This window comes from Colius striatus, chromosome 1, assembly GCF_028858725.1.
Source record: "Colius striatus isolate bColStr4 chromosome 1, bColStr4.1.hap1, whole genome shotgun sequence".
In the NCBI taxonomy this organism is placed as follows: domain Eukaryota; kingdom Metazoa; phylum Chordata; class Aves; order Coliiformes; family Coliidae; genus Colius; species Colius striatus.
In genome coordinates this window covers 206,472,743-206,485,805 of record NC_084759.1, presented here as the reverse complement: position 1 = coordinate 206,485,805, position 13,063 = coordinate 206,472,743, and the positions used below count along the sequence as shown (strand labels likewise).

At 62.9% G+C, this 13,063-nt stretch overlaps 1 protein-coding gene across 1 annotated transcript; it reads right to left on the bottom strand.

Annotated features, from left to right (window-relative positions):
- Window positions 1–1,264: 1,264 nt before the first annotated feature.
- Window positions 1,265–6,331, bottom strand: ARSA (arylsulfatase A). The gene is made up of 8 exons (XM_061989627.1): window positions 5,831–6,331; window positions 5,430–5,670; window positions 4,776–4,994; window positions 4,188–4,357; window positions 3,593–3,717; window positions 2,978–3,105; window positions 2,486–2,588; window positions 1,265–2,369 (listed from the first exon to the last, which is right to left on the bottom strand). Exons 1-8 carry the CDS (start codon window positions 6,079–6,081, stop codon window positions 2,068–2,070), a joined length of 1,539 nt encoding a protein of 512 aa, XP_061845611.1. The 5' UTR covers window positions 6,082–6,331; the 3' UTR covers window positions 1,265–2,067.
- Between the last annotated feature and the right edge of the window lie 6,732 nt (window positions 6,332–13,063).

Sequence of the window (13,063 nt, the reverse complement as noted above, 5' to 3'; positions counted from 1 at the left end):
TGAGCCAGTCCTGTTACGAGCCAGTGCCCATCCAGGGGGCAGCCTCCCCCTCGCTTCCAGTCTGCCAGTGCTGCCTCTCTCACTCCTTGGGATCTCTGCTGCACAGTGGCTTTGGTTTTCCTTCCCCATTCTGTGGAGGAGCAGCCAGATGCAGATCCAATGCACTTCTGCTTTCTGCTAGAGCTGGATCAGGTGGTCTGTTACCCCAGTGTGTGTGTGTTCAGGGCTGCATTCCAAAGTCAGACACACATCCACATGGACTGACAGAGCCACAGCCCTGCCTGTGCCAGGACCCATGGGCCTGTAACCACCCCTTGGTAAACATGAACACAGCCCAGACCTTTTCTGAATGTTTGCTTGTGAAACAATCACACCTTTGCTGCCAGATTCACAAACGGCTCAGGGAAGGGTGTGTGTGGCCATTGGGGCCATGCAGTGCCCAGCCCTCAGCAGCCCTCAGCTCTGTCCAGATCCCCATCTCCAGGGTCACTAGAGCCCAGTTTCATGTTCTCTGGTGCACTGCACACACACAGGGATCCTACCAGCAGCCAGCAGAAGACACTTTGTGTTTCCAGCTGCTGCCCCCATGACCTGTAGCCCCCTACAAGCTGCCTTCTTCCACTGCACCCTCACCCTCCCCTCTGACCAGGCAGGGTTTCAGCCCCGTTAGTGGCTCTTCCCTTTGTGCCCAGCCTGCCTGCAGACCCATTTTACAGGTGCTGGGTGTTGTGGTTTAAGTCCAGCCACCAACAGAGCACCACACAGCGGTTTGCTCAGTCCACCTCCCCTCCTGTGGTGGGGGCGTCAGTCCCATGTGTGGGAGGAGACAGGAAGGTGAGGGAGGATGGAGCCAGTCACCAACTAGCTGCTGTGCTGGTTTGACTGATCCCTGCACCCAGTCACCACCATCTCTCCTGGCTTCGTTTTGAGGGTGATTCCAGATCCCTTTTCTGTGTGGCTCCTCTGTACCCAGGGAGGGGGCAGAGGCAGAAGGGAACACGGGTCACCAGGATCCAGCAGTGGAAGCACCCAGTGCCCAGGGTAGCTCCTGCTGGAAGCAATTCACTAGTGAAGCTGAAGTAGCTCATGTTGTGGTTTCAGCCTGGCCCACACAGGATGGGGAGGAGAAAATACATCAGAAGGCAAATGGGATGAGACCAGGGGAGAGGAATCAGTCCCCAGGTCTGGTCATGCACCACTTATGGTCATGGGCAAAACAGACTCAACACAGAGAAAACAAAATCGGTTTAAGTCTGTTACAAAATCAGAGAGGGACAAAGACAACCAAAGCTTAAAAACACCTTCCCCCCACCCCTCCCTTCTTCCCAGGCTCAACTCTGCTGCTGATTTCTCTCTCCCCTCCCGCAGCACAAGGGCACAGGGAAGGGGGGTTGCTGTCAGTTTGTCCCGTTGTTTCTGCCACTTGCTCAGAAGCAAGAGGAGTCAGAGACCCTTTCAGCCTTGGGGTGACACTGGCCTGATAGCATCTAGAGACCTTACCCAAGGGCCCTGCCTGTGAGCCACCAGCCACACCTCCCACTGCTGCAGACCTGGAAGCGCTCATCCCACAGCCCCTGAGCCGCCTCCCAGCCGGGCACCTGCCTCAAAGCTGCCAGGACCACCCGTCCCATCCTCCTGCTGTGCTGTGGGCCCTGGCAGCTGATGGTGCTGCAGCTGGCAGCTCTGCCCCCAGCCTGGGCTGCACAGACACCTCAGCTGAGGGGGCTCTCTGGGCCCTTGCTGCCCCCTGGTCACAGTCTGGGAGGAGCTGCTCTGGCTCTGCAGAAGATGCTGTGTCATGGGCCCCCCCTGAACAAGTCAGGCTGTCAAGAGGCCTCAGCTTGAAGGTCCAACACAGAACACAGGGGTCCACTGACCTGCAGCCCTCCCCAGGCTGGTGGGCACCCCAACCCCCCTGTTTGCTACCCCAACACCCTGTTAGTCAGAGGTGTCCCTGAGGCAGAGCTGCAGGGCAGCTCCAGGGCTGAGATTCGTTATTTGGGAGTGGAGGATCCGGTGGGTTTGGGGACAGGGTTCCAGTGTGGAGCAGCTGGAGCAGCAGGAGGCTTAGGAGCAGTGGCAGCAGGAAGGCTTTGGGGTGCAGTTGGGCACGCAGCAGGGCTGCAAGGCCGGATCCCTGCCCTTCCCCATCTGGCTCTCCCCAAACTCCATGTGCTGTTCAAAGAGCGTTTTCTGCTCTTTGATCTCCTTCAGCACCTGCAGGAGCTCAGGCCCTGCACTGCTCTGCAGCAGGTCGTAGTTCTCAGCTGGGTCAGACTCCAGGTCGAAGAGCAGTGGGGGGGAGTGAGGGGTGAGCGGGGTGAGCCCGTGGCAGGCCTGGTCTGGGGTTGTGTCACTGTGGAAGGAACCTGCAAGAGACACCCAGCTGCAGCTCAGCTTCTCTCTGAGCTTGAGGCAGCAACAGCAAACGGGGCTTCATGAAGCTGCCTGTGCTCAGGAGAGGTGTGGGGGAGGCAGCACCAACCTTGTGTGAAGTAATGAGCCTTGTACCTGCCCAGCCTGACGGCGAAGGGGCCGTGCAGCGGGTCGGGGGACGGCGGGTAGAAGAACATGGTCTGCCGGCGACTCTGTGGGAGGGAGCAGAGCCCAGCTCAGCCACACAGCCACGGGGTGAGGAGGAGCCTGGAGCAGGACCAGGCAGAGACCCACAGGAAGCCACACTCGAGCCCCAGGACCACAGCCAGGACACGTCCAGACAAGGGGGGAAGCCGTTGAGCTGTTTGTTCCCTACTCAAAGCCACTGGGGTCCCCTCTGTGCACCCCCCACAAGGGTTTGTCTGGGGCACATGTGGCAGTTGTTAAGAGCAGAGCAGCCCAGGGAAGGCCAGGAACAACCTGGCACCACTTGGGCCAGACAGAAGGTCCCAGCTCATGGATCTCATCAGGCACAGAGCTGCAGTCCCACACCCACTGTGCACAAAGCACAAAGGCAGACACACCAGCACACAGCACTCACCTGCCCCGACCCAAACAGCACGGGGCTCAGGTCATAGCCATCCAGGGTAACTCTGGGGAGAGCTGCTCCAGCCAGGGCAGCCAGCGTTGGCAGGATGTCCAGGGTGCTCGCCAGCTCATGTGTCACTCCTGCCACCACAGCACAAGGAAAGGGTCAAGCACCTGGTCCCTCTCCCATCCCAGCCACATTCCCTTCCATCCCCACCTGTCCCAGGGCAGCTGAGCTGCCACAACCCTCTGCCCTGGCTGCATCAGCCCCACGGGCACCAGCAGAGCTGAGGCTCACAGCCCCCTGCCCTGGCTGCATCAGCCCCACAGGCACCAGCAGAGCTGAGGCTCACAGCCCCCTGTCCTGGCTGCATCAGCCCAACAGGCACCAGCAGAGCTGAGGCTCACAGCCCCCTGCCCTGGCTGCATCAGCCCAACAGGCACCAGCAGAGCTGAGGCTCACAGCCCCCTGTCCTGGCTGCATCAGCCCAACAGGCACCAGCAGAGCTGAGGCTCACAGACCCCTGTCCTGGCTGCATCAGCCCAACAGGCACCAGCAGAGCTGAGGCTCACAGCCCCCTGTCCTGGCTGCATCAGCCCCACGGGCACCAGCAGAGCTGAGGCTCACCTGGAGCGATGCGGCCTGGCCAATAAGCCACTGCTGGCTCCCTCATGCCACCCTCGTACGTCGTGCCCTTCCCACACTTGAGGAGGCCAGAGCTGCCCCCTCGTGCCATCCGCATGGTGGAAGGCCTGGGAGAGAAGAAGCACCATCACTGGGGCTGCCAACAGGGCCACGACACGAGATGTGGCAGCAGCAAGTGACACCGTCATCCTCCCCAGCTGTGTGAGGCAGGAGGCACGGGGTGGGTGAAGGAGCCCAAGCCTCTTGGTGCAAGCTCCACACAGAGCACCTGAGGCCAATGATCTTCACACACGAGGCAATCTGGGTGTCTTTGGGCTGTTGTACGCTCCCAGCCTGAATCCTGGGAGGTTTCTGCCCAAGAAGAGGGGCACAGCCAAGACACAGGAAAGAGGAAATCACACTCTGGGTCCTCTCCAGAGCAGCATCCACCTCTTGCCTCGCTTCAGGTCACTGGGCTCCCGCCTGCCAACGCCACACCACGACCCTCTGCCCCAGCCAAGCAACCTCACTCCAGCTCCCCCCACCACGGCAGCAGCACCTGCCCAGTGACAAAGCCCCCCCTGCTGAGCCCACTCACCCGTTGTCAGAGGTGAAAAACACGAGGGTGGTGTTTGCCAGCCCCTGCTCCTGCAGCTCCTGCAGCAGCTCTCCCACCGAGCCGTCGAACTCCATCAGCGCGTCGCCAAAGGGCCCCCGCCGGGACCTCCCCGTGTACGCCCGGCTGGCGAACTGCGGGTAGTGGGTGTGCTGGGGAGGGCAGAGAAGGCTGCTGGGCACAGCCCCAGAGCTGCAGCTGCTCCCCACATCACCCACCCACAGCCAGAACACCGAGGTGTGTGACAATGCCTGTGAGATGAGGAGGCTGGGCACCAGGCTTCAGAAACAGCTCCTGGAAACGGCACGAAGGACCTGAGCCCCAGCAGAGCATGTGGAGCCCCAGAGCAGGGGGAGTCCTGGCCCAGAGAAGAGGGCAAAGCTCCAGTGAGGAGCAGCCCAAGAACATCATCAGCACGGTGCTGGGCATGGGAACAGCAACCCCAGGTCATCCAGGAGCAGGCAGTGACTGCCCAGCACAGTCCTGGGGCTGCAGGAGCTGAGATGCGCCCCTGCTCCCCCACAGGCCCCAGGCTCCCCTCCCCACCCCAGAGCAGCCCCCTCCTCCTACGTGTGAGGCGTAGTAGAGCAGGAAGGGGAGGCCTCGTCGGGCACAGTCAGCGATGAAGTCCCGGGCGAATTTGTTGTAGAGAGGCACGAGGTCAGGGAAGGAGACTGGCTGCTGCACAATGCTCTGGTTCCACATCAGTGGGACAGGCACCAAGCCTTGGTCACAGGTCCCAAAACACTTGGTGTCAGGTGGGAAGCAGGTGAGATTCTGGCAGGGACCCTGGAGAGAGCAAGTAACACTTTGACTTGTGTTTCAGGACAGTGAGAGGAGCAAAGAATCCCCAAATCCCCGAATGCTGGGGCTGGCAGGGCCCTGCAGAGCTGCTGCAGCCCCAGCCCCTGGCTCAGGGGGCACAGCAACGTGTCCAGCTGGGGTTGGGAACCTCGAGCAGGAGCCTCCACACCCTCCCTGGGCAGCCTGGGCCAGGGCTCCCTCCCCTCAGCACAACAGGACTTGCTCCTCCTGTGTGCCAGCCTGTGCCCGCTGCCCTTGGCCTGGCACTGGGTGTCTCACAGCAGCCCCCCCCAGGCCCTGCAGGCACCGGGGGTCTGTGTCCACCCTCGAAGTGCCCAAGGAACACACTGCCCCGGCTCCTCGGGCAGCCCCCCTCCCGGCCAGCCCCGGGTCACCCCCCAGGGCTGAGACACCCCTCACCTGGTCGTGGGAGTAGGGCACCCCCAGGAAGTGGTCGAAGCCTTGGTGGACGGGCAGGAAGGAGCCGTTAACCCCCAGGCCGAGATGCCACTTGCCGACCATGGCCGTGGCGTAGCCCCGAGCCTTCAGCACCTCGGCGACGGTGACCTCGGCGAGCGGGAGGCCGCCGCGAGAACCGGGGTACAACACGCCGGGGTAAAGCCCCGAGCGCGTCTGGAAGCGGCCGGTGAGCAGCGCGGCCCTGGCGGGGGGCGGCGGGGCCGAGCGTCAGGCGGGGCAGGCGGGAGCCGGCAGCTCGGCTCCCCGGGCCCGCGGCGCCGCCCGCCCCCTGCCCGCCGGGACACCGGCCCCGAGCCGGTTCAGCACCCGGCGCTCCCCGGCCCCGGCCCCGCGGGACGTACCGCGACGGGCTGCACACCGGCGAGCTGCTGTAGAAGCTGGTGAAGCGCAGCCCGCGGGAGGCCATGCGGTCCAGGTTCGGCGTGGCGGACGACGGGTGCCCGTAGCTGCCCAGGTCCCCGAAGCCCAGGTCGTCCGCCAGCAGCAGCACGAAGCTGGGCCGGGCGGCGGCGGCCGGGCGCGGCACCAGCGGCACCAGCAGCGCCAGCGGCACCAGCAGCGCCCAGCGCTCGGCCTGGCCCCGCGGCCCCATGGCGCTGCCGCACGGCACGGGCTCGGCTCGGCTCGGCTCCGCGGGGCTCGGCTCGGCTCGGCTCGGCTCAGCGGGGCTGGGCTCGGCTCGGCTCGGCTCGGCTCGGCTCAGCGGGGCTGGGCTCGGCTCGGCTCGGCTCGGCTCGGCTCAGCGGGGCTGGGCTGGGCTGGGCTCGGCTCGGCTCGGCTCGGCTCGGCGGGGCTCAGCTTGGGGCTCGGCGGGTGCCGCGGCACCAGGGAACAGGCGCACCCAGACCCACCCCTGCGGGCACGTGATCCGGCGGCGGCGCGGGGCATGCCGGGAGTTGTAGTCCGCCGCCGGGCCTCGCGGCGCTGCTGCCCCCTGGCGGCCGCCTGGAGCTGACGCGCCCGGAACTGGGGCTGGGGATGGGGATGGGGATGGGGATGGGGATGGGACTGAGGATGGGACTGGGGATGGATGCTGGGGATGTGGCTGGGAGCTGGGGCTGGGGATGGGGCTGGGGATGGGGCTGGGGATGGGGATGGGCTGGGGATGGGGATGGGGATGGGGTTGGGGATGGGGCTGGGGCTGGGGCTGGGGATGGGGATGGGGATGGGGGCTTTGGGATGGGGATGGGCACGGGGATGGGGCTGGGGATGGGACTGGGGATGGATGCTGGGGATGTGGCTGGGAGCTGGGGCTGGGGGCTGGGGATGGGGCTGGGGCGATGCCTCGAGGTGCTGGGACTTGGGGAAGGACCTGGTGTGGTGCCAGGGCTGTGTGGGTGTCCGTGCTCCCTGCAGGAGGGGTTTCTTTCTCCAGAGCCCCCCGGGAGCAGCCCTGTGCCTCTCCATGTGCACACACTGATGGGTGCAGCCATCGGCACCCTGTGCCCGGGTCACTCTCTCCAGAGAAGCCAAACGCCCACTTTGCTGCACTGAACTAGCGACTCAGCCATCGTTCCACCCACACAGCACCCAGGAGTGAAAGGTTAAAGAGAAGGAGCTCACAGAGTGGTTCTGTTTCAGCACAAGAGAAGCTGCTCTCCCAGCCTCAGACAATCCACGTGTCTGGGTGTCAGCTTGTGCACCAGCCCCATCACAGAGCACCCTGCTGCCCCAGGTCCTGCTGCCAGCCCCCCAACCTGCCCTCCCCTGCCCTCCCCTCCCACACAGAGCTGGGAAGTTGCTCCCACAGCACCATTTCCACACTGACCTCCCCATCCCCACACTCACCCATGTCCCCAGCTGAGAGCACGTGTGTGGCTCAGGGCCTTGCAGGATGCCACTGTCCCTGCACACACCGTGCTGGTGCCTGTGGGCTGCTGCCAGGGACAGGCAGGTGATGCCCAGTGCCAGGAACCAGGCTGGCCCAGCTTTGGGACAAGTTTCTCAGGGTTACTGCTGCTCCTTAGCTGTGGGCTGGGGAGCTGAGCAGAAGTGCTGCCAGCCCCTGGGGAGCTGAGCTGAGCTGCTGCCAGCACAGTGCTGCCAGCCCTGTGACACCGTGGCTGGGTCCAGCGGGATGCAGAGAGGGGCAAGCTGAGGCCAGGAGCCAGGCTGTGCTCCCTGGGCTCCTGAGGCCACTGCCCACACACCCAGGAGCTGGGGAGCAGCAGGAGGCTCCTGCCCCTCTCCTGGCTTCCCCTTCCCACAGCACCCAGCTGCAGCTGCCCCAGTGAGCTCTGACACATCCCCAGGGACCAGGGCCCCAGGAATCACTTGCAGCATCTGCCCTGTGTCCCGAGGGCTGGGGCTGGCTCCCCACAGCCCCTATGGGCTGCCTGAAACAGGGGGACAGATGCTGTCCCTGCATGGTCCTTGCAGAAGGGGCCAGGGGAGCTGGGTCATGGGCTGCAGCCGCCCTCTGAAGGGGCTGTGCCACAGCAGAGAGGGGCCACGTGCCCTTCCCTGGCCCTCAGGGTGGGACAGGATTAGCTGCTCCCCGTTGCCTGAGACCTGCCTCCTCTTGCCCTGTAAACCCACAGCACTGAAGGGCCACCCTTTTGCAGCCTCAGGAGGCCCCTCAACCCCCTCCCTTTGTTCCTGCCTCTGTATTTGGCATTCTCAGGGCTGTGCAAACCGAGCTGAGCTGCTGTCCCACGGTCCCTCCCTGCCCTGCCACCCCCACAGCTCCACGGAGCAAACACGGCTGCAGGCACTTGCATGGGCTCTGCCAGGAGTGACTGTGACTGGCCTTTAAACAGAGCAGGTTGCATGTCATGCAACGAGGTGCTTTTTCTGCAAAGCAGATAGGGAGTGCAGCTGGGTGAGGAGGAGCAGAGGGAGGCAGCAGGCTGCAGGGTGATGCTGGCTGCTCCCAGGACCCTGTCAGGAATACAGCAGGCTATCCCAGTGCCAGGCTATCCCAGTCACATGGGACACTGGGATCTTCCCCAAGGGGAGCCAAGTGTAGTTCTGTGCTGCAGGAGGGAACTGGGAGGGCTGAGGTTATGCCTAGTGGGTGGTCCAAGCAGTGAGGAGGGAGGACAACAGGCTGAGGGGAGAGGAATGGGCTGGAGAAGTGTGGCAGAAGGAGACAGCAGGCTGAAAAACAATGCCTTCAGGGAAAGGTGTTCCCAGGGAAGACACTGCTGCTGGCAGCCCAGCTTTGCTCCTTGCTAGCCACCCTCTCCAAACCCCCTCCTGCAGTCAGCCCCTGAGCTGGCTGCTTGGAGATGCTGCTTGGTGCTGCTGCGTGTTGCTCTGCCGGGAGCAGGAGGGTGGGCTGTGGGTTTAGGGACATCTGAGGCCTCAAACAGCTCCAGGGCTGCAGTCAGGGCTCCCAGGAAGCCCCCCGTGTTGTTCCCTGGAGCAGGCTCCCGGGGAGCAGGCTGTGGGAGCCCCCGTGTCCTTGGGGCCAGGGCTGGGGCAGTTGCTGTTTGGCCCTGGGTGCTGAAGCAGGAGCTGTGGGGTGGGAGCTGAGCCATGGTGCATTTGGGGTGCTGAGGAAGGCATGGGAGGCTGGGGCAGTGGGGAGAGCAGGGTGCTCTGTGGGGTGGGAGCTGAGCCACGGTGCATTTGGGGTGCTGAGGAAGGCATGGGAGGCTGGGGTAGTGGGGAGAGCAGGGTGCTCCCAAGGGCACAGCAGTGTGGAGTGTCCATAGAGGAAAACTTGCAGGGTGCCTTGGGGCCCAGAAGCCCACCCACCACACCATGCCCCCAGGAGCTCCTGGCCCTGCAGAGCTGCAGCTCTGGCAGAGGCCAGCCCTGTGCTGGGAGGTTGCTCTCTGGTTGGGGCTGGAGCTACCGTGGTATTCCTCGCACTGAGCTGCCCTTCCACACCCTGCTGCTTCCGAGAGCTTGTCTCTGTCCCCCACCTCCTGCAGCTGTGAGAGGCTGCTGCGAGATAACGCCGCAGAAAATGGAGCAGAGATTCCGTGGGGCTGGGAGGCTGGCAGCAGCTCTGCACACAGGGGATGGTGTGCAGTCACTCAGCAGATCCCCCTCCCTCACGCTGCATATCTAATGGCTCTTTGGGTCTTGATGTTTAAACCCCTCTAATGAGCATTTAGCTACTGCTCAGTATTTAATGGCTCGGTGTTGAGTGTGATAATTCTGTGTATCACAGCAAGAGCTGCTCCCTCACCCCGGGCAAGGGGGAGAGGCTGCAGGAGAGGGCTCAGCACAGGACACGTGCCCCACAGGACCCTCTGCACCGAGGCAGGTTCCCACTGCACTGTCAGCTCCTTCTGCCTCTCTTCCAGATCTGACTCGACTCAGTGCTGCAGCAGATGCTGGGGTCTGTCTGTGCTGGCTGGGAGAGTCTGTCAGCCTGCTGTGGGGCAGGAGCTGCTGTGGGGCAGGAGCTGCTGTAGGGCTGGAGCTGCTGCTGTGGGGAGCTGTGGGCCATGAGGGTGGCTCTCTGGGCAGCCTGTGACCTTTTCAGGGTCTGGTTTTCTCCTCATGTCCCTACTCTTCTGTGGCCATTCCTGCAAAGACAGTTTGAGGATGTGCTTGTGAAGTGACCTGTGCTCCCACAGGAATGGGCACAACTGCCCTGGGGCAGCCTTGCAGGCTTAATTAAACCTCACTAATAACCCTTATGGTTTGATGCTGGACACACACCCTTGCTGCCAAAGGCGAAGCATGTTGACAAGAGTCATCCCACACAGGTGTCTGGCCCATGTATGCGAGACAAGGACGAGACCTGAAGGTACCAGGGTAGTTCCTGAAGAGCCAGTCTGTGGGGCTGAGGACAGGGAAGGCTGGTGTGTGATGCACGTGGCAGTGCCTGGGTTTGGGGTATCACGTCAGTGTGCCAGGGCTGAGCTGGTGAGAGTGCAGCTGTGTTGGCTGAGTGCTGCACAGTGGGGTTGTGTGAGTGTTGTACAGTGGGGTTGTGTGAGTGCTGCACAGTGGGGTTGTGCTTCCAGCCCTGCTCTGGCTGTGGGTGCTGCACAGTGGGGTTGTGTGAGTGCTGCACAGTGGGGTTGTGCTTCCAGCCCTGCTCTGGCTGTGGGTGCTGTACAGTGGGGTTGTGTGAGTGCTGCACAGTGGGGTTGTGTGAGTGCTGCACAGTGGGGTTGTGTTTCCAGCCCTCTCAGGGGTTTGTGTGCCCCAGCCTGCACCCAGGACGGCCCTGAGGCTCAAGGTTGTGCTCTGCCTGCTGGGGCCACGGTTCTGCCCGTGTGTCACTGAGGTGCAGTGAGGGCAGAGCCTGGGGGAGGTGGTTTCCCAGCACTGTGGGATTTGGAAGCCAGGCAGGCAGGCTTGGCAGCAGCCCTGGCTGCATCCCCTTTGTGCTCAGCATCCATGTGAGAATGCCAGGCTGTGCCTACGCCGGGGATGGTGAGGAGGGGAACACTGTGCCCAGATGCAATCTGATGTATGTACAGGAGATCCTGGTGCACACACTGTCCCTGGAGCTCAGTCCAGGCAGAGCTTGAGCAGTAACATGTTCAGCAACGCTGTGGCACCTTCCCCCTTTGCAGTTTCTGTTCCTTGAGGAGCTTGAGCACCTCCCTGGCACACATCGTGGCACACATCCTCTTCATGCCCTGGGCTCCTGACTGCAGTAGCTACATCCTCCCTGGGTGGGCCCGTGGCTCTAAGGCAAGGCCTTTGCCCCAGTGAGGGGCTGGGCAGCTGCTGGTCTCCTGATATGAGCCATGGCCACTGCTCAGCTGCTGCCCTGTGCCCTGCTGTGCCTGGGCAGCAGGTCCTGTGGCCTCTGTGGAGGGCTGCTGGGGATCTGCCTGTGTGCCTGCAGCTCCCCTGTGCCATGGTGCAGCACTTCCCAAGCTCTGCATGGGTGAGCTGCAGCCCTGCCTCTGTGCCTGCAGCTCCCCTGTGCCATGGTGCAGCACTTCCCAAGCTCTGCATGGGTGAGCTGCAGCCCTGCCTGTGTGCCTGCAGCTCCCCTGTGCCATGGTGCAGCACTTCCCAAGCTCTGCATGGGTGAGCTGCAGCCCCTCCCTGCTCTGGGCAGTGGCCTCTAAGCAACTCTCTGGTGCAGCCTCCAGAGTGTAACTCTGTGCTGGCTCCAGAGGGGTGCTCTGCACCCAGGAGAGGTGCCTGCCCTGCTCTGGGAGCCCCAGAGCTGCAGAGCTGTGCCCCAAACCGAGCACTCACATGCTGGGCACCCTGCTGCAGTCCCATTGCAGCCTGCTGTGTTACTGCATCCCTCTGAAGTCACCTCCTGCACCCAAACTGCTCAGCCTCCCCTGATTTGCCTCTCTCCCTGCCTCACTCACCTGCCCTTTCCAAAATTACCATCTCTGTCCCTGTCCTCAGCCCAAGACCCATTCCCGGCTCCATCCCCATCCTGATTGCTGTTCCCATTGCTGTCACCATCATGGTCCCACCTTTCCCCACCCCTGTGCACCCCTGTCTCCATCCCAGCAGCTCCCTCCCCACCTGAGAGCTGCTCCTGCAGATCCCTGCAACTGACTTCCAGGGCTTTTGAGGGAGAGATACCTTATTAATCCCAGAGTGAGCTGTAATCACATGGCAATAACTGCACGACTCGTGCTTATCTGAATGTGTAATCACAGCAATGAATAATATTCAGGGCTTAGCACCTCACTAATTAGCAGGGTGCCAGGAGGGGAGAGACTGCTGTCAGCTTTGTGCAGCAGATCCCATCCCTCTCCAGGGCCAGGCTCTGCTGTGGGGAGGGACAATGACCCTCATCTGCTCAGGATACTTGTGTAGCCCTGACCCGCACCCAGCCAGGACCCTCGTACCCCACAGAGCCTGGCTGTGCCTGGGACGCTGTCCCAAGCCGTGCAGGGCTGCTGCTCTGCTGCCCACACAGAGGACGTGGTGTCTCTGAGCCCCCCGTGGAACATGCCAGGCCAGGCTCCCCCATGCTGTGGCTGACAGGCAGGTCACCCAAGGAAATGCTCCTGGTGCCTGGGCTGGCAAAGCTGCTGGTTCACTGCTGCCCCTTGGCTACCTGCTGCTCTGTTCCAGCCCCCACCAGCCAGGCTGCGTGCTTTGGTGCAGCAGGGAGGGGACAAAGCAGGGTTACCCTGGTCAAAGGCAGTCCCTGCACGCCATCACCACCAGCACAGGTCTTCCCCAGCCTCACCGCAGCCAGCTCCATGGACACAAAGGGAGCAGGAGGCCCTCAGCCATGGCTGAGTGTGACAGAGCACGGACCTGGCAGCGGGAACCTGTGCCAAGAGCCAACCTGAGGAGAGCCTGGGGCAGCTGAGGGCCTGTGGCTCTAGCAGGGCCAGCCCTTGAGGGCAGAGGGCTGTGCCAGGGCCAGGCTGGGACAGGATGTGCCTGCAGGCAGAGGCAGCCTCTGGAAGCATGCAGTGTCACCAAATTAAGAGCTTAATTAGCAGGCGTGTTTCCCTTAAGGAGCTGTCGCCTCATTATCATAGAGGATGGTGATTAAGCAGGGAAGGGGCAGGTGCTGGCAGCAGAACCCCGGGGGAGGCTGGCAGCCAGTGCTCATTCCTGGTGCAGGGCAGGGAGTGTGTCTGACACATCCAGGTCTGCTGCTCCTCCTCTGCCAGCCTCCTGTCTCCCCACTTCACCCCAAGCCAGTGCCACCCTGAACATCTCAC